The sequence below is a fragment of the Ochotona princeps genome, chromosome 6 (genome assembly GCF_030435755.1).
Source record: "Ochotona princeps isolate mOchPri1 chromosome 6, mOchPri1.hap1, whole genome shotgun sequence".
Classification (NCBI taxonomy): domain Eukaryota; kingdom Metazoa; phylum Chordata; class Mammalia; order Lagomorpha; family Ochotonidae; genus Ochotona; species Ochotona princeps.
Genome location: NC_080837.1, coordinates 75,916,997 through 75,938,494, shown reverse-complemented (window position 1 = coordinate 75,938,494; position 21,498 = coordinate 75,916,997). Strand labels below are relative to the sequence as shown.

The 21,498-nt window shown below is 43.2% G+C and overlaps 1 protein-coding gene across 1 annotated transcript in view; it reads left to right on the top strand.

Moving 5' to 3' along the window:
• GABRA5 (gamma-aminobutyric acid type A receptor subunit alpha5) overlaps positions 1–21,498 on the top strand; it is a 54,972-nt gene that overhangs the window by 22,935 nt on the left and 10,539 nt on the right. The window contains exons 6-7 of the mRNA XM_058665373.1: positions 11,383–11,465; positions 21,146–21,289. Coding sequence (XP_058521356.1) covers positions 11,383–11,465; positions 21,146–21,289 — 227 coding nt within the window. The remainder of the gene's footprint in view (positions 1–11,382; positions 11,466–21,145; positions 21,290–21,498) is intronic.

Sequence of the window (21,498 nt, the reverse complement as noted above, 5' to 3'; positions counted from 1 at the left end):
GTGTGTTTGGGATCGTACATATATGGAATGTGTGTGGTGAGGGGATGGGCTTTGATCCTCTGTTGAAAGTGCAACACTGAATGAACGAGGAAGGCGAGATGGGCCATCTGTTTGGGCTAATCCTGTGAGTTAAAGAACTAAGCAACGAGGGCTGGCAGTGCCTAGTTGCCAGTGGCCAGCAGCTTTTCCCTCGCTCATGCAGCCCTTCGGGGTGCTGCTAGGCTGCCCCCACTTCCTAGTCACCAAGTCCACCCATTTCAAGTTACGTTGAAGGGGCATGCTTGAAAAACCAGCTATGGAAATGACAGCTGGCTCACAGCATCACAGAGAGGAAGGCAGGTGCATCGGGGACCAGCACAGCAGCAGAGGAAGGTCCAGGGCTGGTGGGGGCAGCAGGGCACTTCATACAAAGGACACCTGCGCCGAGCCTGGGTGGAAGGGAGGGAGGGGCAGAGTCCCAAGCAGGGTGCTCAAGACACCAGACCAGCAAGGCTGCAGGAATCAGGGCAATGTTCTGTGCTCGATGGAGTGGGATGAGGCCAAGTGGTAACAGGAAATCAAACCTAGAAGGTAGACAAGGGAGAAGGCCGAGGAGCCCTGTATTCAACGCTGAGTGGTTTTCGTTGGGGCTTCAGAGAAATTATAGGTGTTATGGAACTGCCCTCGGAAGTTAGGACATTCTCCACAATGGCCCACTCCTCAAGGGCTATGTAGGAGTTCCCACAGTGCCCCTTTGCCCCGGGAGCCGCATAAAGAAGGCTTGTTCCAGACTGTACAGACAGGACCTGTGGCCAAGGGTCCCCTTACCTTTCCTCTGTCTCCCCAAGCACAACAGGGAAGCAGGCAAGCATTCCCTTGGAATAAACATCAGAATAGAAGACACCTGTGAGGGTTCCAGGTGCCTCTCCAACACTTCTCCCTGAGCACTGCTTTTTTGTTTTTGTTTTTTAAGATTTACTCAATTTGATTGGAAAGAGAAAAGGAGAGACAGAAAGATCTTCCACCCATAGTTCACTCCCCAAATGGTCACAACGGCCAGAGCTGAGCCAATCTGAACCCAGGATATTCTTCCAGGTCTCCCATGTAGGTGCAGAGTTCCAAGGCTTTGAGCCGTCCTCTGCTGCTTTCCCTGGCCACAAGCAGTGGAGCTGGGTGGGAAGTGGAGCAGCCGGGACACAAGCCGGTGCCCACATGGGATTCCAGTGCTTGCAAGAGGAGGATCAGCCCCTTGAACCATCACCCTGGGCCCTTGTGTTCATGTTTGTTTAGGAGAGAAGCAACTTATCTTCAACATCAGCCTAGCTTGCAGGTCAGGTGTTTGCTCCGGTTCTTCCGCCTCACGGACAATGTCATCACTTAGAGCCTTCCTTCTCGTGGTGGAGTCTAACTGCTGCCGTGGGCGTGCCACTGGGTTGTGGGACCCCTGCGAGACGATACAAGTCAAGCTGCTGGCTCCATCCCTGAGACACCTCCTACAGGAGCTGCCATGCTGGGCGCCTGCATTTCCAATACGCACAGTGATTTTCTCACCACTGCGGACTACTGAACTCTCTTTATCTGCTGTGTGAAAGTTGGTCCTACCTGCTCAAGGAGCTTTTTCTGAAAAGTCTAGTTTCCCCTTGGGTTCCCTCCACTTGAATCTCCTGCTCAGTGTTTGCATCAGGCTGTGTTTTCCTGGGGCCAGTCCTCCCCTCTTTTCAGGCAGGGTGCTCACCCTGTGAAGTTTTGCTGCCAGAAGTGCACTGTATGAACTTCACAGGTGGTTGGCCATGTTTGAGCCCTGCTGCGTAATGACTGAACTGAGATCCGGGAGCTTTCCAATCCCGTGGACTCAGGCTCAGCTGCGCCAACAGAACATCCTGCTCCTCCAGGTTTTTCTCTTCTCTGAAGGTCCCTGTTGTTTGCCTGGGTCTGACCTCTGTGTCCCAGCAAGCAAGTGTCAAAACAGACCTGCTTTGCTCCCTGTGGCCTTGAGTTCCCTGGGCTGGGGAAATACCTCCTCACACACATCCTGCCCAGATCTGAAACAGCCTGACTGCCCAAGCACCTGCTGGCCTGGTCCTTGTTACTACAGTTTTCCTGTTTTATACAGCATAAATTGTTGTAATCTATAGGGTATCATCTCTTAGGGTCGCTTCTTTCACTCAGTGTTATGCGTTGAAATTTGCTCCATACCTTTTCGTGGTTTATAGAGATCTATCTTTTTAGGATTGAATAACATTCCACTATCTGTACTGATTTATCTATTTGCTTTTGGAAGGACACTTTTGGTTACTTCCAAGTTTTTGGCAGTTATGAATAAAGCCACTAAAATCTTTCATAAATATTTAACATGATTTTCAGTTCTGTTGGGTAAGTGTCACAGGGAGAGGTTTCTGGGCCATGTGATAAGATTTATTTAGCCCTATAAGCCACCAAGATATCGCCAAGTGATGACCATTTTGTACTCACACCGGTAATTAACAAGAGTTCCCGTCAGTGCTTGATCCCGTCCAGCACTGGGTGTGGTCACTGCTCTGGGTTGGGTGTGATCTAACAGGTGTGATCTAACAGGTGTGATCCCATTGTTGTGATCTAACCGGTGTGACCTAACAGGTGTGATCTAACAGGTGTGATCTGCATGTCTTGATGACATATGATGAGCATTATGATATACTTGTTTGCTGTGTCTATATTTTCTTTGGTGAAGATTTTTAAAGTCTGTAACCTGTTTTAGATTTTTTGACAATGCCTTTCCCCAAAAAGAAAGTTTAATATCGACCTTTTACAGTTTGTTAGAGGGAAGAGGTGAGAAAGGAGAGAGAGAGAAAAAGAGAACTATTGTCTACTGGTCAGGTCATCGCTAAATGCCTACAGTGGTCCCAAGTTAAAGGTCAAAGCCAGCAGCCAACACTCAAAGTGTCCCACATGGGGGGCAGGAGCCCAGTAATTTGAACAGTCCCTGCTGCCTCCAGCGTTCGCAGTGGCAGGAAGCTGTGCCAGCAGCTGCAGCTGAGTATGGGATCCAGTACCTCTGTATGGTAAACCCATGTCCGAACTGGTATCAACCACTCAGCCAAACTGCACACCGTGTTAACGACATACACTGGATCATGCCTTTAGTATCTTAGCTAGAGCACCATTACATAACCCAAGAAAATTTCTAATTTTTGTTATGTTACAAGAGATTTGTGACATTGGTTGATTTGAGAATGTCAAACTACCTTTGCAGCTCAGTGGCACATCCCTCTTGATTGTGAAGTGTGATCTTGTCAGTGTCCTTTGACACTAGATTTGTGAGTGTTTGTTGAGGATTTCTGCATCTGTGTTTCCCCAGGTCTGTAGCGTTATATCCGTGTTGTGTCTTTTCTGAGTTTTACTAGTCAGAGTGATGCTAACCTCAGAGTGTTTGGCAGAATTCTTCCAGTTGAGTATTTTGAAATAGTTTCAAAATTACTGGAGTTAGTTCCTCTTTAAATGCTTTGTGGAAATCAGTAGTAAAACCATCAAGGCCTGAGGTTTCTGGTGAGAGATTTTTCATTACTGCTTGTTGTGGGTCTGTTTATATGGTCTGTATCTTCTTTGGTAGATCATGTAGGCCCAGGAATTCACCCAGCCGTATGAGGTTTTCCAGTGTGTTAACATTTAGGTTTTTGTTATAGTTTCATAGCAGTTTCTTACAATTCTTTGTATTCCAGTGGTGTCAACTATAATGTCTCCCTTTACATGTCGAATTTTACTTGATTTTTTTTCCTTTCTTTCTTAGTTTGCCTGAAGGTTTATTTTGTATATCTTTTCAAAAAAGCCCCATCTTTCTGTTCTATTTTTGTTTTGTGGTTCTTGTTGTTCTGGTTGTTTTGTTTTTGTTTCAATTTCACTTATTGCAAAGGCACTTCTGTCTTAGTCCTCACTGTTCCGTACCTGCTGCTATTTTCGGGTTTGTTTTACTTTTGATTTTCTGTCTTCAGGAAGCATCATTGGATTATTTGTTTGGGACAGCTCTCTTCAAATTCCATGTTGAGATAGAAAACTCTGCATTTTTGTGCTTTTCCGATTTTGCTGCATTTTCATTAATGTTTAGGCTGGTATTTATTTTCTTACGTTTGTTCTATTAAGGTTCATTGCTGCTTGTACAGATGCATATGAAAAAATCAAATCTCACATCAGTGATTACAATGCCTTCCTAAGAAGCCTGTTTTACCACAGAAGCTAAGACACAACACATTAATATAAATTTATAAAGTTATATCTCTTGAAGAAAAAAATTGCTAACTTTCAATGCAAATGAGAATTACTGACATCTTTCTTCATATGACTAAAGGAGAATAGAGAACCCAAACTAATAGTACAAGTTTTGGGCAATTCCATGTATTTCTGGTGATAGATGTCACACATATCCCTTTTATACTCAACCATGCTGAATGACTCCATTTGTCTTACAATTACTTATGGACCTATAACTCAAGCTTAAAGTGAGTTGTCAAATTTGGCAATGTTTATTTGTGAAATTAAAAATATGTATGTTTAGTTGAAAAGCATGGAAATAGAGATCTTCCATCCACTGGTTCATTCCCCAAATGCCTGCAGCAGCTGGCTAGGCTAGGCTGAAACCGGGGGCCAAAAATGCCATCTCGGAGTTCCATGCGGGGGACAGGAACATAAACACTGGGCCATCCTATTGCCTGCCAGGGTGCACATAGACACAAAGCATAGTAGGGACTTTATTCTAGGCCTTCACTTACGGGGAGTTGGACTCCCAAGCAGTGTCAGCTGCTGTGCCAAATACCTGTCCTGTTGATCCATTTCTAAAAGAATACAGTCATTATGCCTCTCAATAGCAGACTTTTTGAAAGCCAAGAATTGTACAATTATACACACCAAAACATACATCATTTTAGCATAATCATATTTGGATGACTTTAGAAATTTTAGATAATAAGCTAAGTTCTGTTTTTTTTTAAAGGATACTCTCCACTGAATTTCAGTTCTGTTATGTTAAAATAGGTCATGAAGTTCTTTATTCCTCCAGTCTTCTATCGCCTACTCCCCATTGTCCCACCCCATCAGGCCCAGCCAGATTTCTGGTCTTGTCCTTATTACAAGCAAAGCTCCTGCTTGGCTTTGGGAAGGAGACCAGGACTAATGCTAAGGGAAAGAGCCCTTAGGGGATTTGCTCAGGAGGACGAGCACAGTGGCCAGTCGCTGAAAGAAAGGAGGCCTGTCGTTCTGGTCAGGATCAAATAGGATTGCAGTGAATATACAAGGGTCAAGCACGGGCCCAGTGCGCACACCACAGAAGCAGAAAGAGGATTGCTTAGCTCACCAGACACTGCCTCTCTTTAATGGTATTTATATTTTAAAAGGCAAGCTTTTATACAGTTGGTTGAGTGTTAGAGTGTATATTCCTTCGAAGTATTACAATTTTTAATAGCTTGGTTCCCAGAGAGTCTGGCAGTGCCTCACTAATGGGCATGATACATCATGTTAGTGATATTTATAAGAGAGAAAATGCATCCCTTTGCTCTTGAACAAACAAGTTTGGGTTACTTCTTGATTTAGGAAGAAAGTAATGGATAAAGCTTGGTAGAACAGGATTTGGAAATCATGTTGAGCTCATGGTAAAGTTTCCCTGGGAGAGACAGGGAGATTTGTACAGCTAGCTTCAAGAAACTCCTGAAGAGCCTGCCTTTATTTCATTCCATCTATCTGTGGACTAAATCCCAGCTCCTCCACAGCTACAAGTGTTACAACACGTACAATGATTTAGATACACACACGTCTTGCTTACACAGTCACCCCTTGGGATCTTCAGATGACTAGCTTCAAGATCCACATGGATACCAAATCCTTGACCTAACTGACGGCCCCTCAAGTGTTCTCTAAACCTGTAGGTTTCTTCCTGCATTGTCAGGCTTCACCATAAGAGTTATTGATAATCATGTATCTTTTAGCAATGTGACCAAGGTAATCTTAAATTTCTTCACCCTACATCTCAAAATCCTTCCAATCTTTTCTCACTGTCAAATTCAAGAGTTATTGCTAAGATTTCAGGTGTGTGTTGCAGCAGGGTAGCATTTCTGGGTACAAGAATGTATCTTGGTTTCCTGTTTGTTGATGCTGTAAAAAATTATCATAAACTTATTGGGTAAAATCACAGCACATTATTGTAGTGTAGCATGGTGATGGAAAGCAGAAGTCAGAGAATTGAATTGATGTCTTGGTAGAAAGACATTTCTTCTGGAAGCTCTGAAGGACAGTTTGCTCCCGGTGTCTTCTGGCTTCTGGAGGACATTTGCCTCCCTTGGACTCCTGGCCACATCACTCCTTCCTCGGTTTCCACCATCCCATCCCATCCCAATCTATCCCATCCCATCCTGTCCCATCTTCTCTGAATATGGCACTCGTTCGTGTCTTGCTCTTAGAAGGACGTTTGCAGTTATAATAGGCCAACATGAATAATCCGTTATGAACTTGCCAACCTAAGAGCTTTGCTCTGTACAGCCCTTTGTCTTGTAAGCTAACATATTGGAGGTTTTGTGCATTTACATGAATGTATTTGCAAAGTCATTTTTTTTGCATCATAAAAATGTTTGTTTTCCAAGTGACTTTTAACTCACCATAATTTTCCCCAATTTTTCACAATATGGCATTTCTTTCAGACGTTCTTAAAATGTTAGTCACAGAGCTTGTCGGAAGTTAAAAAGGAAAGTCACTTTCTTTCTTGAGAATAGCATGACATCGTGCTCCCAGAAAGGTGAGCACCCTTCTGAATGACAAGAATTGAAGCTGTCGGGGTCACATTTCATCAGCAATATCTTTATTTTCCCTACCTCAATAACATTTTCTACTGCATGGACATATTTCTCCACAAATGAGAAAGACTCAAATCTGAATGGAATATTAAGTAGAAATCTGTACACTTTCCTCTTTTTAAAAAAAATATCTATTGTCATTTGAAAGAGCCACAAAGAGAGAGGGCAAGACAGAGAGATAAAGCTTTCAAAGGCCAGGGTTTAGCCAGGCTGAAGCCAGGAGTTTCCTCTGGGTCTCCTTTGTGGGTGCAAGTGCCCTAACACTTGGGCAACTTCTGTTGCTTTTCCCAGGGTATTAGCAGGGAGCTGGGTTGGAAGTAGCATAGCTGGTACCCGAACCAGTGACCACATGGTATGCAGCATTGCACAGGTGACTTTGCCCACTACACCTTGGTGTTGGCCTTTGGATACTAATTAGTTATCTTGCCATTTTACCACTAGTCTTGAAACAGGCCATTTTACTCTCATTGTCATAGCTATTAACTATTTTTTCAGAATGTAAAATAAACTGTTACTATTTTTGTTTTCAAATGGAAAGATTTTTATGAGAGAAGTCAGGCAGTTTTATGATGGTCACGTGATTAATGGTTAATGGCATGGCTACACTAGAACTTTCTGTTTTAACTGTCTTTAAAAACTTGTCACCTGTCAGTTACTCTCAATCAACCAAGTAGTTCTTTGGTGAGATTAGGATCTTTAGTCCTTCATTAGGATAATATAAATCCACTGTGAAACAACAATCTTGACTACCAAAAATGCCCTGTTCTTTACCCTGAAATTGCAATGGTGTTCAACAGTAGCACAATTATTCTCCAAAAATTTAATGTTTGGATATGTTAGCAGCAATTGGACCTTTGAAAAACAATGATGGATTTCTAACCTAGCGGGGCTCTGGTGAAGGTCTACCAGAGGGTGGCTCCTCAGCTTTGATGACCTGCCTGGCTCTCCTGAGCTGTGACAATTCCAGCAGAGGGCTTTGGTCTCATTCTGTGTGGAGGAGGTTAGTTCTACTTCAAGGCACTCTCTACATTTCAGAGTTCCCAAGAATAGAAGGATTGTTCTTATCTGGAGATATTTTTGAGTATCATAAAAGTAGAGCCCACATTTGAATGTTTAAAAGCACCACAGATTCAAATTTATTTTCTTACTAAGCCTCAAATAGTTGTTATTGGCGGGATTTATCTGAATAATACATTCATTTGGTAGATGATTGAAGAAAATCCGTGAAACTCTGATGATCATTGAGATGGTTAATTGTGGGATCATTGTCTTTTTAACTTTTTTTCTAGGATTTTTTTTTTCTGTGAAAGAGTTGGTATTTCTAGATCAAGCTATATTCTCTCCTGAGAATATACCTGACTCTTGCACACTCTTACTGTCCCACGCTCCATACAGCATACATAAGCAAACACACACACACACACACACACACACACACACACAATGCAAAAAACATACTACTTAGAATATATTCTTTAAGGCTGCCCTGGTAGTGCAGGAAACTAACTTTGCCTGCTAGCACCAGCATCCCATAGAAGTACTGGTTCCTATCCCAGCTGCAACAAATCCAATCCAATTCTGTGCTTGTGACCTGGAACATCATCTTTAAATGTTATCAGTGCAGTGATTTTTACAAAGTAGGCAGTTCTAAGTCCAAACAGTCAGAGTAAAGCCCACAGAGAGGTCTTGGCAGGAAAGGAGGGAGATGAAATAGGAACGAGAAGGAGTGTCCAAGTTGCAGCTCTGAGGAGCCGTGCAGGTAACAGATGTGCCAGGACTTGGTACCTGAGATGCCATGTGGACTGAAGCCGAATACCAGGCACAGGCAGAGGGGAGAGCGGCTCATGACGCACAAAGTTGTCAGGGACTCTGTGAACAGGCCTAGCTTCCAGATTCATGGGAAAATGAGTACTTTCTGGAGTCAAAATCATGCCATATGAGTTGGCAAGCATGGTGGTTTTTAGAGCGAAGGCTCTGCCAGGGAGGCCCCAGCTCCACATCTCCCTGGAGGATGATGACGGGGCCAGAAGGGTGTTACCATGTTAGGGAATGACTTAGAGACCAGACAGCCAGGTCCATGGTACTACAGTCTGCCCACATCACCCTGTTCCTGGTGGTGGTCTCTACAGAATTCCAGTTTCACGATGTGAATACCTCCTTGTAAGAGACAACAGGGACCAACACAGAGTGACTCTTTAATCAATAAAGTGTTCTCTCAGCTTGATTTTTTTAATGTGTTCATTTTCACATTTTTGCTTCCTAAGGAAATTCTCGATCTCTGAGCTGATTTTGACTTTGTCCTCTAGAACACAATTGGCTCATTTAAATTCTCTTTCATTATTGCTTTACTTAACCAAGTATTCAAGTTTGCGCTCAACTGCATAATGATTTCCTTTGTTTTGGCTGAAGATCATCCCTGCAGTCTGTGTTTCTTAAGTTCTAATTTTCCTAATTCTAATAAGTAAAGCTTTATGTGCATTTTATAATCTCTAATAATAGCCCTTCTTGATGATTTATGACTGAAGTGATCCACTGTGGATTATTTATCATGTCAAATATTATGAAAATCTTGCATCAACTAGTGGGCCATTTACAAAACACACACGTATACCAGGCATGCTGTAAATAAATATTTAACCTTCCAAGGTATGGAACTGTGGACTTCTAAATGTCCATTCAGGGGCTTGGCGCGATAGCACAGTGGTTAAAATCCTCACCTTGCACGCACCAGGATCCCATATGGACACCGGTTCTAATCCCATCAGCCCCGCTTCCCATCCAGTTTCCTGCTTGTGGCCTGGGAAAGCAGTAGAGGATGGCCCAAAGCTTTGGGACCCTGCACCAGCTTGGGAGACCTGGAAGAGCTCCTGGCTCCTGGCTTTGGATTGGCGCAGCACCGGCCCGTTGCGGCCACTTGGGGAGTGAATCATCGGACAGAAGATCTTCCTCTCTGTCTCTCCTCCTCTGTGTAACTGTCTTTCCAATAAAAATAAATCTATAAAAAAGTCCATTCATTCAAAATGGAATTAAAACGTAAGTTCATTTTTATATAGAATAAAAAAAATATTTGTTTTTAAACTATTTGATTAGAAAGGCAGATTGACAGAGAGATGGAGGTACGTACAGAAAGATCTTCCATCTGCTGGATTACTTCCCCAAATGGCCATGATGTCCAGACCTGAGTTGATCCAAGGCCAGAGCCAGGAGCTTCTTCTGGGTCTCCCTTGTGGGTGCAGGGTCCCACTGCTTTTCCAGGCCATAAGCAAAGTGCTGGATGGGAAATGGAGTAGCAGAGACACGAACCGGTGCCCATATGGGATCCTGGCACTTGCAGGTGGAGGATTAGGAAAGTGAGCCATTGCACCAGGCCCTGATACAAAAATATATTGAAATTCGTGCAGAGATGGTGTTATAATATACATTTTCCCTGAAGTTTTTTTGAACACCTTCACTTGTGGAACAGTTCGCAAGTCATGTCCTTGCCTGGATGAAGGGCATTGAAAAGGTCTTCTTTTCGCATGTACTCATTTGCTTTTTTAGTATTTGAAAGACAGACAGAGATTGTCCACCTCCTGACTCCCACAGAATCTGTGGCAGAATCTGGAACTCAAGCCTGGTATGCCATGTGGGTAGGAGAATCAAATTCGGGCACTCTTGCTTGGACTGCAAACGACCCACCCACTGCCTCAACAGCTCTCCCAGTGCTCACTCCTGCCCTGAGAATCTTGTGAGAATAGTCCAGAGTCCTGCGAGAACTACTGCCATCCTTTCTTAGACTAGTTCCCCTGGGACCCCGCCATCTGCAGAGCAAGATTCCAGCACGTGAAAGTCGCGCCCAAGACGGAACAGCGCCACAGTGTGGGTACTCTGGGAGTGCACTTGCTTCTTAGAGCGAAGCAGCAGGTGGTGGAGCCTTTAGCAAACTTCTGCAGCCAGGACTCGTCAGGGCAGCACTGAGTTGCTCTCCGCTTCCTGGCCTAATTCTTCCCTCTCTGTACTCACTCTCTCCTTTGTAATCTGGGATGTCCAAGGTAATGCATTGTACAATTTCAGTAAAGTGAATTGATGCAGGTAAAGCGCTTGAACAGCGTGCCTGGCATAGACACCACCTCTGTTGTAGTTGCACTGACAGTGGTGCTGATCAGTGGAGGACTGGACCTGGATTAAAACAACAAAAACACTACTTATATATACTAGTCAGTTACAGTACAGTTCCACACCACTGACCAAGTTTTTAATCTTACATTTGCTGTTTTTGAGCATACAAACTATGTAAGAAAAATGTGTGTATTTTCATTATTGCCAGGGAATGTTTTGAGGCAATTGGTAAGGGTTGGGAAACAAAAAACAGTAATGATAATTAAAAAATAAAGTAAGTGACTTTTTACATATATGTATACACACACACACATAAAGCCATGAAACCTACTTCTAAATGACAGTCACCTACAGCATGAATAGACCATTTGGTGGGGATGGTTCAAAAATGAATAAAAGACTTAATATGACTTTTTTTTTGGAACATGGCGCGACCTGAATAACTTGCCAGCCACCGCGAGACACTGACAGGGCTCCGCTTCTTCTTTTTCAGCTTGACTATCTCTGCTGAGTGTCCCATGCAACTTGAAGACTTCCCAATGGATGCCCATGCTTGCCCTCTGAAATTCGGCAGCTGTAAGTTATTTTCACAAGTAAGAGCCATGGATATACTTTTTGGGTCCATTTCACCATATTCTTCTGAGTATGGTGCACAGTGTGACAGTCTGTTTAGGAAGACCAAAGAAAGCTTTGTCCTCACCTGACTTGTTTCATTGTCTGTGGAATGGGAGAGTGAGCAGCTGATCAGCAGACGTCAGAGGTTAGATAAGCTGAGCGGAGACCCCAGCAATGGGGAGTGTGTTCCTTTAACTGTGGCCCCCCAGGTCCTCAGCTGACAGAGCTTGGGTTTGTTCACTTCTCAAATTACAGGTATTTTACTCTCAGAGGAGCTCCCCATCTACGGTGCATTTTGTTGTGTTTTTGTCTTTGCTTTGTTGACTCATTTCTTCTGGAATGTTCCATAAGAACAGCAGTCTTGTTTGTCACGTTCACAGTGACTGCCCAACATGAACACTTTGCTCTTTAGGAAATATGAGTTGCTCGAGCAGGCAAACAAATGACTCAATCAAAATGCATTAAGTGCGTACATTTCCCATTCTAGCTGGTGTTCCTGGAGTCCCGCCATTGCCAGGCAGGGTGGTGACACTGACCCCATCACTTCTGTGACATTCAGAGCAGGGTCGGAACTGATCTGCCAGTTCTTCCTGTTTGCTGCTTATCTCTGCTCCTACTCCATCAGGTGTTCGTGTCTGAAAGCAGAATGTTCTCTTGCAGATGACACCAAAATTAGACGGGCTTTGATCCTGGCGTTCTAACTCCTTTGCTGAGTGACTTTGAGCAAGATATCTAGCCTGAGCTTCTTTGCTCATTTGCAATTGTGAGATGTTTTACATTGTCAGGGTAACACCAGCTGAAGTGCTCACAAATGTTCATTCTCCCTACCATCATGAAAGTTCACTGTATTTACAGTTTGCTGACAAAATGCATATCTCATTACCATTTATCTGTAGATTATTCAATTGGTTACATGTATATATTCATAGTGATCTCTTATAAACCTTTTTCCCCCCTGTGGTATAATTGTAATGTCCCCTTTTCATTAGTGATTTTAATTTTTTGGCAGTCTTCTCTTAGCCTAGATGCATATTTGATAATTATTTTCCCAAAGACTTCTCTAGTCTTCATTATTTCCTTTTTGCTATTAAATTTGTGAACAGTTTATACTTCTTTTTATGATTATGTTTTAAAGTTGAGCTATTTCTTTATTTCAAATATTGACTATGAATTTCACTCTTAGTACTTTCTTGTATCCCTTAAGTTTTAGTAGGATGTCACTTCATTTTCGTTTGACACAAGGTATCATCTGAATTTCCCTTTAATTTCTTCTTTGACCCACTGATAGGTCAAGTATGTATTATCTGATAGCTATGTTTGCTTGGACTTCCTAGGTTTTTTTTCTACTGTTAATTTCAGACTTTATTACATTATGGTTAGAGATTTTACTTGGTATGACTTTGCTCTTAAATTTATGAAGATTTGGTTTTTAACATATCATGTGGTTTATCCTGGAGATTGTTCTGTGTGCAATGGAAATGCAAGTGTCTTTCATTTGGTAGAATGTTCCGTCTGTGTCTGGTAGTTCCATGTCGGTGTGGCTAGACTGAAGCCAGTCCTCTGAGGGCACTGGCACACTGGACACATGGGTTACCTCTCTCGTTCCATAGGGCTGATCTGGGAGCTGGGTTTCTTCATCCATTAGCTCTGAACTAAGCTCGGGGCAGGGACTGTAGAATGATGAGGACTGTCCTTGGCTCAAGGCTCTTCCTCTGAGTTTCCTAACTCACACTGATGCTCTGTGTGTGCATGTGCATAATGCAGGGTGAGCTGAAGATGTAGGTAGACCTTCTGTGTATTTGCATACCCCAAATACGGAACTCCCTCTCTGCACTTGACTCCAGCTGTGCTGCTCTGTGGCCCTGTTTTCTTCCTTTTGGTCCTCGAAGGCAGAGGGACTGCAGGATCCTATCAGAGCATTCCTGCCTCTGGCTCTGCTTCACACTTTACACAAGAAGCTGTTCCTTCTTTTTCAAGGCCCCACCAGTGTCTGCCTGCATTTGACCCTTTCCAGTGCTTTCAGGGAGTGATTTTTCATACAGTGTCCAGACTTAATAGCTATGACCTAAAAGCTGTTGCAGTGCCTTTCCTAAAAGTGATTCCAAGGGTTTCATGTTATACTGCTTCTGTCACTTCAAATGGATTGTTAGAATTAAGAGAGGTAACTGTGTGTGATGAGACTAAAGTCAGGTTGGGTAGAAGTCATTTTTTTCTCCATTGTGGAAAGATCAAATTATGCCTTTATTTGGGGGGAAATAATATAAAGGAAGACATGGGAGCCATCTGAGTGTCTGGCAGCAAGAAGCCACTAGTGAAAACATCCAGCAATAAGGAAATTTACGGTCACTTTGGAGGATTAGAAAAAAGATTGATTGAAATTGCTGCTCGGTGTTGAATATGAACCTTGTGACTTGAGACAAAAGCCTCTCTAAAGATTCCTACATCTTTTCACCTGGTAATTAATTTTCCTAATTGAAAATTTGCTATTCATGTTCCCAGGAGAATTTTAGAATAATGCATCTCTTTCTATATGAAAATTATGCTTTTGATATGACACAAAGACCCACTTCAAAAGTCTAAGATTGTTGCATTTTATCATTGCTTTAGTAAGTGCAAGACAATGGAGTATTTAATGGAAGGTTAGTGGTGTCCAGACAGGCCAACACAAAAGAAGTTTTGGTAAAGAGTTATATGACATGATCTTCCACTAAATTATCTCATATCTAACAGTATGCCAACTGAAGTTTAATCATTTATCATATTCAAGGTAAAATATTCATCAATTAGGATCTCTTCACTTCCTAGATTCAAAGAATTGCTATCAAATTCCTAAGATGGAACCAGAAGAAACAACTTTTGAACTCAGTTAAAATCTCGAACTATTTCAAATTTCTTATAATCTCTTGTTATATTAGATATTTGGTTCAGATGTGTGTGATTTATTTCTGTTTACTGTTCATCTCATAACTATGATGTATAAAACATTTGAAGAATTTTGTTTCTGTATCATGTTTGCATTCAGTTGACCTAACGCAAAAATGTGTGTAATTTTCGTCTTTGCTCAGTTTATGTGGCTTCAGCTCAGTACATAATAATTTTAAGAAATGCTCTCTTGTCTTTCATCTTTGGGATTTACTAAAAATAGGTGGTTGGCCAACTTGCTCTCGTACACCATTGGCATCTGAGCATGCAGGGGCTAAATGTGATCGCATAATGAGTTTCAAATTACCCAATTCCACAGTTCTCTGCTATTAGGAGACAAAGGAATGCAAATATGTGTCGTTATCCTAATGAGCCACATGCTCTGGTTTCTGTAATGCAGAGCTATATTAACAAACATTTCTGTTATTGCTATCACAGAAATATAAGCGGATATTGAAGCTTGCCCTATACCAGAGAGATGTTTCCTAGTCCATTAGGAAATTCTTTGTAGGTGACATCAGGGCTTCCATTTTTAAACAGGTGCTTAAAAATACCGAAACCATTAAAAGAAAAAAAATCCTCATTTGGGGGTTCATTTTATTTGTGGAATGATGCATTAAATATTAGATGGAATCATGAGATAACATCTGGATTCATTAAAAATAAATCAGAATTGACAGCTTCGTTGGTAGAAAACCAGTAGAGAAGGTTTCAGAAAATCGACAGTCTTACTCTACTGAGCTGTTAGTACATGAAGACGTGGCGTGATGGCTGTCATCGCCGCTTCATCCCTAGGACGGAGCAACACACAGCGCGAGTGTGGAAGACTGAGAACACGGTATCTGAAGGACCAGACAGTGCAACCTTCCGAAGAAACCTCTTAGAAACACACTGAAGATTATTTGTATCATGCCTGGGTTTAGATGGTTTAACAATCACTTTGATGTATTAGCTAAGTTTAGATGCTTCTGCCCACCTACACTTCGAGATTGAAGCCTCATCCCTAATGTAATGGTATTAGGAACATTTTACTAGAAGCAGAGAAACAAGACCATTCCCTCAATACATTACTTATGCAACAAAAGACCTAATGTGATGGCCCTGTGGGGTGATGGGATCATGAGGGTGGAGTTCTCATGGTGAGATTAGTGCCCAGATAAGGGAGAATCCAGATGCAACCTTATCTTTCCTGAGACCAGATAGACTAAGGTAGTTCCTATTCAAAAACCCTTTAAATGTTATCTTAGTCTGTTCAGGATTCTGTAATAGACTACTATAAATTAGGTAGCTGGTGGCATAAATATATTTTTCACTCTTCCAGAAGTTTGGAAGAGCAAGGCCAAGGTAGTGACACACTTGGTATTTGGGGGAAGCAGCTTGTCTTCTCGCTCAGCTTGTCTTCTCACGGGACATAAAGAGAAACAGCTGGCCTAATCAGGCCCTTAAGTGCACTGATACCATTCACTGGCCGTCACCCTCATGATCTGTCTGCCAGAGCCTCCGCTTTCCAGCACTATCATTCTAGGCATGTGAATTTGAGGAGAGAACAAGAACACTGATTCTGTAGTATTCTGTCCCTGGACCCTTCAAGCTCGTGTCCTTCTCACACATCATCATGCAGGAAGCACAGCGGTAATGGAAGGTCGTGCCCTGCAGCGTGTGTGTGTCTGGGTCCTGTAGATGCTAGCAGCCCCTACTTTGCATTCTTTCATTGTTTATTCACGAAACATTGGGCCACACTTCTAGTGTTCTCTTCCGAACTTTCTCATTCCCTTGAAAATGAGTCAGTTGAAAATTGTCCAGATCTATTAAGTGCTGCTGGCTTTCTGATTCCATGTTTAGGTCATTTCTCCCTTCTCACACTTTACTATAAGGAATCAGGTCATTCTTACCACACTTTGCTTAGCAATTTCCTCAGCTAAAATTTTAATTTCATCTCTTTCAAGAACTGCCTTCCGTAAGACACTAGAACATGAATACAGTTTGGTCAAGTACTTTGCCTCTTTGTGACAAGATTTGCCTTTGCTTCTAGTTCCCTCCAATAACGTGTTCTACACTCTTGTCTGAGATGTCATTGGAACAGACTTGGCTATCCTTATTCCTCCAGCTGCTTCATTCAAGATTACCTTGATGTTCTCTAAGAATATGGAGGCATTCTGTAGAACTCTTCTCTTTCGCTCTGGGCCCTCCTCAAAATTCTGCCTTAAAAAGTCAATTCATGGAAATGTAGACGAGAAAATCTTAAAGATGTATTTATGTGAAAGGCAGAGTTACAGAGAGATTACGAAAGGGGTTTTTTCATGTAGTGGTTCATTGCCCAAATGGCTAGAAGAGCCAGGGCTTTTCCAGGAGCTTCATCTAGGTCTCTGCTGGGGTGTCAGGGGTCCAAGTCTTCAGCACTTTTGGGTGCTTCCCAGGAGTGTTAGCTGGAAGTTGGATGGAAGTGGAGCAGCCAAGACTTGAACCGGCACTCATATGGGATGGTAGTACTCCAGGAAGTGGCTCTCCTGCTATTCCACAGCACCAGCCCCAATGTAGGCTTTCTTTAGATTTTTCCTCAAAGTTCCTGAAGCCTCTGTCTAACCCACTTCCAACATCATTGCCACATTTTAAGGTGTTTGTTGCAGTACTGCTCCTTAGTACCAACCTTTTCTTAATCCGTTCAGGCTTCTATTCAATCGAGTGACTTATAAACTGCATTTTACCTCTCACAGTTAGGAAGGCTTGGAAGCCCATGATCAAGACACTGAGATTTGGCAACTGGTGTGGTCACAACTTCCTGACTCAGCCACAGCCCCTCGTGTTCTCACGTAGTGGAAGAGGTGGGGGACTTCTCTAGGTGCCTTTTCACAAGGATACTAATTCTGTTTGTTAGGGCCTTACTATTATGACTTAATTACCTCCTAAAAAATCTCCCTACTAATATCAATATGTAGAAATAATTTTTCAATATATGTATTTTGGGTCGACACTGGATTTAGTCTGTAACAGTTCATGAAGCATTCGGCGCTCTGCTGGCTGCAGTGAGGAATGACTTGTTCCCAAGGAGCTGGTGATGGACACATCTAGATAATTGGGTTAAATGCTTTTGTGCAGCTGAAAGCCATTTGGAATTCAGACAGGAAAGCTCATTTTGCAGGATGTGTTTTGACCTGAATCTGGTAGGATTTGAATAGAAGGAGGTGTAAGAGAAACAAGAACAAAGCGCAAGTGACCAGTGACTGATTGATGTAGGTGTTGAATGGCAGGAGAAGCCTTCAGTGGAGTAAGCCCATCACAGAAAGCCCATCACATGCTACATGATTTCACTTGCATGTGGACTCCAGAAGAGCTGATCTCATCGAAACGGAGGAGAAAGGGTTGTTACAGTGGCTGGCAGGAGGACGAAGGAGGCGGAAAGGGAAGGTGTTGGCAACATGGTACAGTTTCAGGTTAGATGAAAGGAACACATTTCAATGACCTTCATGGTGTCCACAGTTAATAATAACTTACTGGACGTTTCAGAACTGATAAAACGCTTTTACTGTTCTCACCGAATAGCATCTTAAATTGCTGAGGTGATAGGTATGATAATTAGCTTGATTGCATCTTTCTATAGTGTATATAAACATCAAAACTTATAAAGCTCCAACTTCTCACCCCACCCTCTCTTGCAATGACCATCAGGGTCGCTGCAGAGTCCCCCCCCCCCCCCAAAAAAAATTTAGATTAGATAGAGACCAATAAGGAAAGCTTAGAACAGACAAGAAATGGTCAACTTGGACTCACAGATACCTTATTAGGTAGGACACAAAGATTAGTTATTTCTTGCTTAGGTATTGAAGATTTCCATGCACATCCCGCCTAAAACTGTTCTGTGCCTCAATTGTTAACATATGCCTTGTTAGAGTTATAAGCCTGTTTGGACTATCCTAAAATCCATCAAGTTCGGATAAGTCATGCTTCAATACTATACGCTGCTAAATATAAAAATGAAAATAGACACAAGACAGCTGAATAGTACCCTATAACCATTTTAAGGTATATAGCAGCCGGTTGTGTTAAACTAAAACTGAAATGTCAGTGAAGTAGTCATAGGATGTGGTTAAGAACCTGCATTTTCTAACATATTGGTCACTCAGTACCATGTCAGTTAACTCCATAATGTTGTAAATTGTTGTTGAGGTTATGTTGTGGCTTTTCATTGGAAGGGATGATATTCTGCCAGCTCTACTTTCAGACCAGGGATGGTTTCCCCAAGAAGCTGTTGAAACTGTCTGGTCAATAAGATGCTGGGCTCTATGCGTGGTACATGCTTGCAATGAGGGAATCATGACTGGATATGAACTGTACTACTGCAACAATGTGGAGGAATCCAACATGGGTCGGGGGAGGGTTGGGGGAATCCCAGAGCCTATGAAACCATGTCATAAAATGAAATAAAATGAAACAAAACAAAACGAAAGACTAGGGAAAGAAGTATAAAAACAAAACAAGAACAGATTTCACAGAAAATAAAAAGTCAAAATCAAATAATCTCATATATTGGTTATTTTGCCCAGAATATAAAACCAGGAAACAGGAGATTCAGAATGCGATCTTGGCAATAGAGCAAGGAAAATGTTGGTGAGTTGTACACACGTGGGCCTTGAGAGTTCTGGCATTTGTCTCTAAGCAGCCAAGTCTTTGCTACATACATACTTACTCTATTATTTTTCAGCGGTTGTAAATAAATGTTTGCGTGTAAAACATATATAGGTGGTGAAATGTGCTTTAGAAAAAGGACTTAGTAGTAACGATATAAGAGCCACTTCTGACTTCTCCCTGTGGAAGACAGGCTGTAGTTTTGCCTCATACTGGCTGCTGCAGGAGCTGACTCTCAATACACATGGTTAATTCCCACTCCTGGACAGCCCCAGAGTTTATGTCACATGAAGCAAGATCGCCCTGGAGCCTCTCTCTCCAGCTCATCCTCCGAGTCCTGAGGTATTTCAGAATTTCTACCTGCAGGGGCACAGGGTTCTGTTCACTGAGAACACAGGGTCTGTCTTAGCTGCAGTGTCCCCAGAAGCTTTTGCACACCCACACCCCATTTTTTCACCAGATCTCACCCTCCAGGCAACCTTAAAGCCCTGACATGCGGTGCCATCTGCATGCTGGCCATCATCCCCAGGAACTCCACTTTTGTGCAGCCAGTGCCTCCTCAGCTTGCCCTCCCAAGCATCTCTCCAGCAGGCACCCCTGAGCTGCTGCTGTCTTGCCAGAGGCCAGGGCCTTCCTGGATCTGGCTGTCTCAGTGAGTGCAGAAACCTCGTCTCACAGCTCACGTGGCATGCATCAACCAACAAGAGGAGGCTTCCCTTTAGCATCCATCCCTAATCTCTTCTCTCTTTTTACCACCGACTCTGACCGATCATTTCAGTGTCACCTTTTCCTTTATGCCCTCTGTCTACGTAGCATTTTGTTCTCCTTCCTTGGCTAAATGTGCCAATTAGAACATGGCATGTATTCACTTAAACATCATTTCCAGAACCCCTCCAGCCCCCTCAGAAGCAAAGGCAAAGGTCTTATGGTCTTGAGGCGCCGTTTTATCTGGTGTCCCCTCTGCCCTCTTCTCTGCCATGTCTCACTGCATGTTGGACGTGTGTCTTCAGAGCATCTCGGGCGTGCTCTTGCCTCACGACTTTCACACCTGCCCTTCCCTTTGCCTGCAAGGATCTGCCTCCCAAGGACCATTTGGCAGCTCCCCACATCCTTTGGGGGATGACAATGATGCGGCCATCTCTTTTAAGATGGAACATTTTGCTCCTTCCTAACTTGTGTTTCTCAGTTACTATTGCCTCGCATATATTACATGTCTTACAGATAGTATTTATCTTCCTGCTGGGAGAAGTTCTACTTGTTTTCTGTGATGCCTGTTTTACTTATCTGTTGTTATCATGACAAATCACCCCACAAAACTTTTACCCCACAGTTTTGTGCATTCTACAACCCGGGGCTGAGCTGATTGCTCTGCTCTGTGTCTCATAAAACCAAAATCAGTGTCAGCAAAGGTACATCCCCGTCTACAGCCTCCAGAGCATGGGTTGTGAGGCTCATTTAGGTGGTGGAATCCATTTGCATGTTGGCTGGCTAGCTGACCCCTAGAGATGATTCTCACCTCTCAAGGACCCCTCACTGTAGAACGCATCACCTTTCTATTCTGCACAGTGCCTTTGCTCACCTGTGATACCAGGAGGCGCGTGTTCTGTCTGCCCTGCCACCCTCTCACTCAGGACAGTGCCGTACACACGTGTCTGCTGCTGTAAGTGCTCCAGCCATGTGTCATTATGTGAGCCATTCAGTCTCAGCAGAGCCCTAAGGAGCAGGGGCTGTGATCATCCCATATGCAGATGAAGAAATACACAGAGAACAAGTGACATGCCTGGATCAAAGGTTTGGAATAGACCCAGGCATTCTGGAATCTGAGCTGGTGCTCTCCTTGGCTTCCTGCCACACACTCTAAAATTACATTTCAGGAACTCTAGGCACTGTCTTCAGAACATGCAAACGTTTTGGAATGGGATGGAAGGATCCTTACCCTGATGGCTTCTGATGTGGCCACTCTATACTACTCCTTAGGTCATGAAGACTGACTTTCCAAACTTTCCCGTTCTCTCTGGTGTTTCATCAAAATCTTTGGTTTTTCCAAGACTGGGGACAGTTCAGTGTTTATAATCCTCTATTCCCTCCCCCTGCAGATGCATACCCTAATTCTGAGGTTGTCTATGTCTGGACCAACGGCTCCACCAAGTCTGTGGTGGTGGCAGAAGATGGCTCCAGATTGAACCAGTATCACTTGATGGGACAGACAGTGGGCACGGAAAACATCAGCACCAGCACGGGTAAGCGCAGCCAGGTGCCTGCAGACACCCCACTGTGGAGGAACTCAAGGCTCCCGACCCCATTCTGCACCAGCCACACCCTCATCCTGTGCTGGCCAGCTGTGCTTCCCTCGGTGACCTGGGATCCAGCTGTTGAGTCTGACCGGAAGCAGTGCTTCCTGTCAGCCCTCCTCCCCACCCCCAGCACACAGAGGCACCAGCTGCTGCAG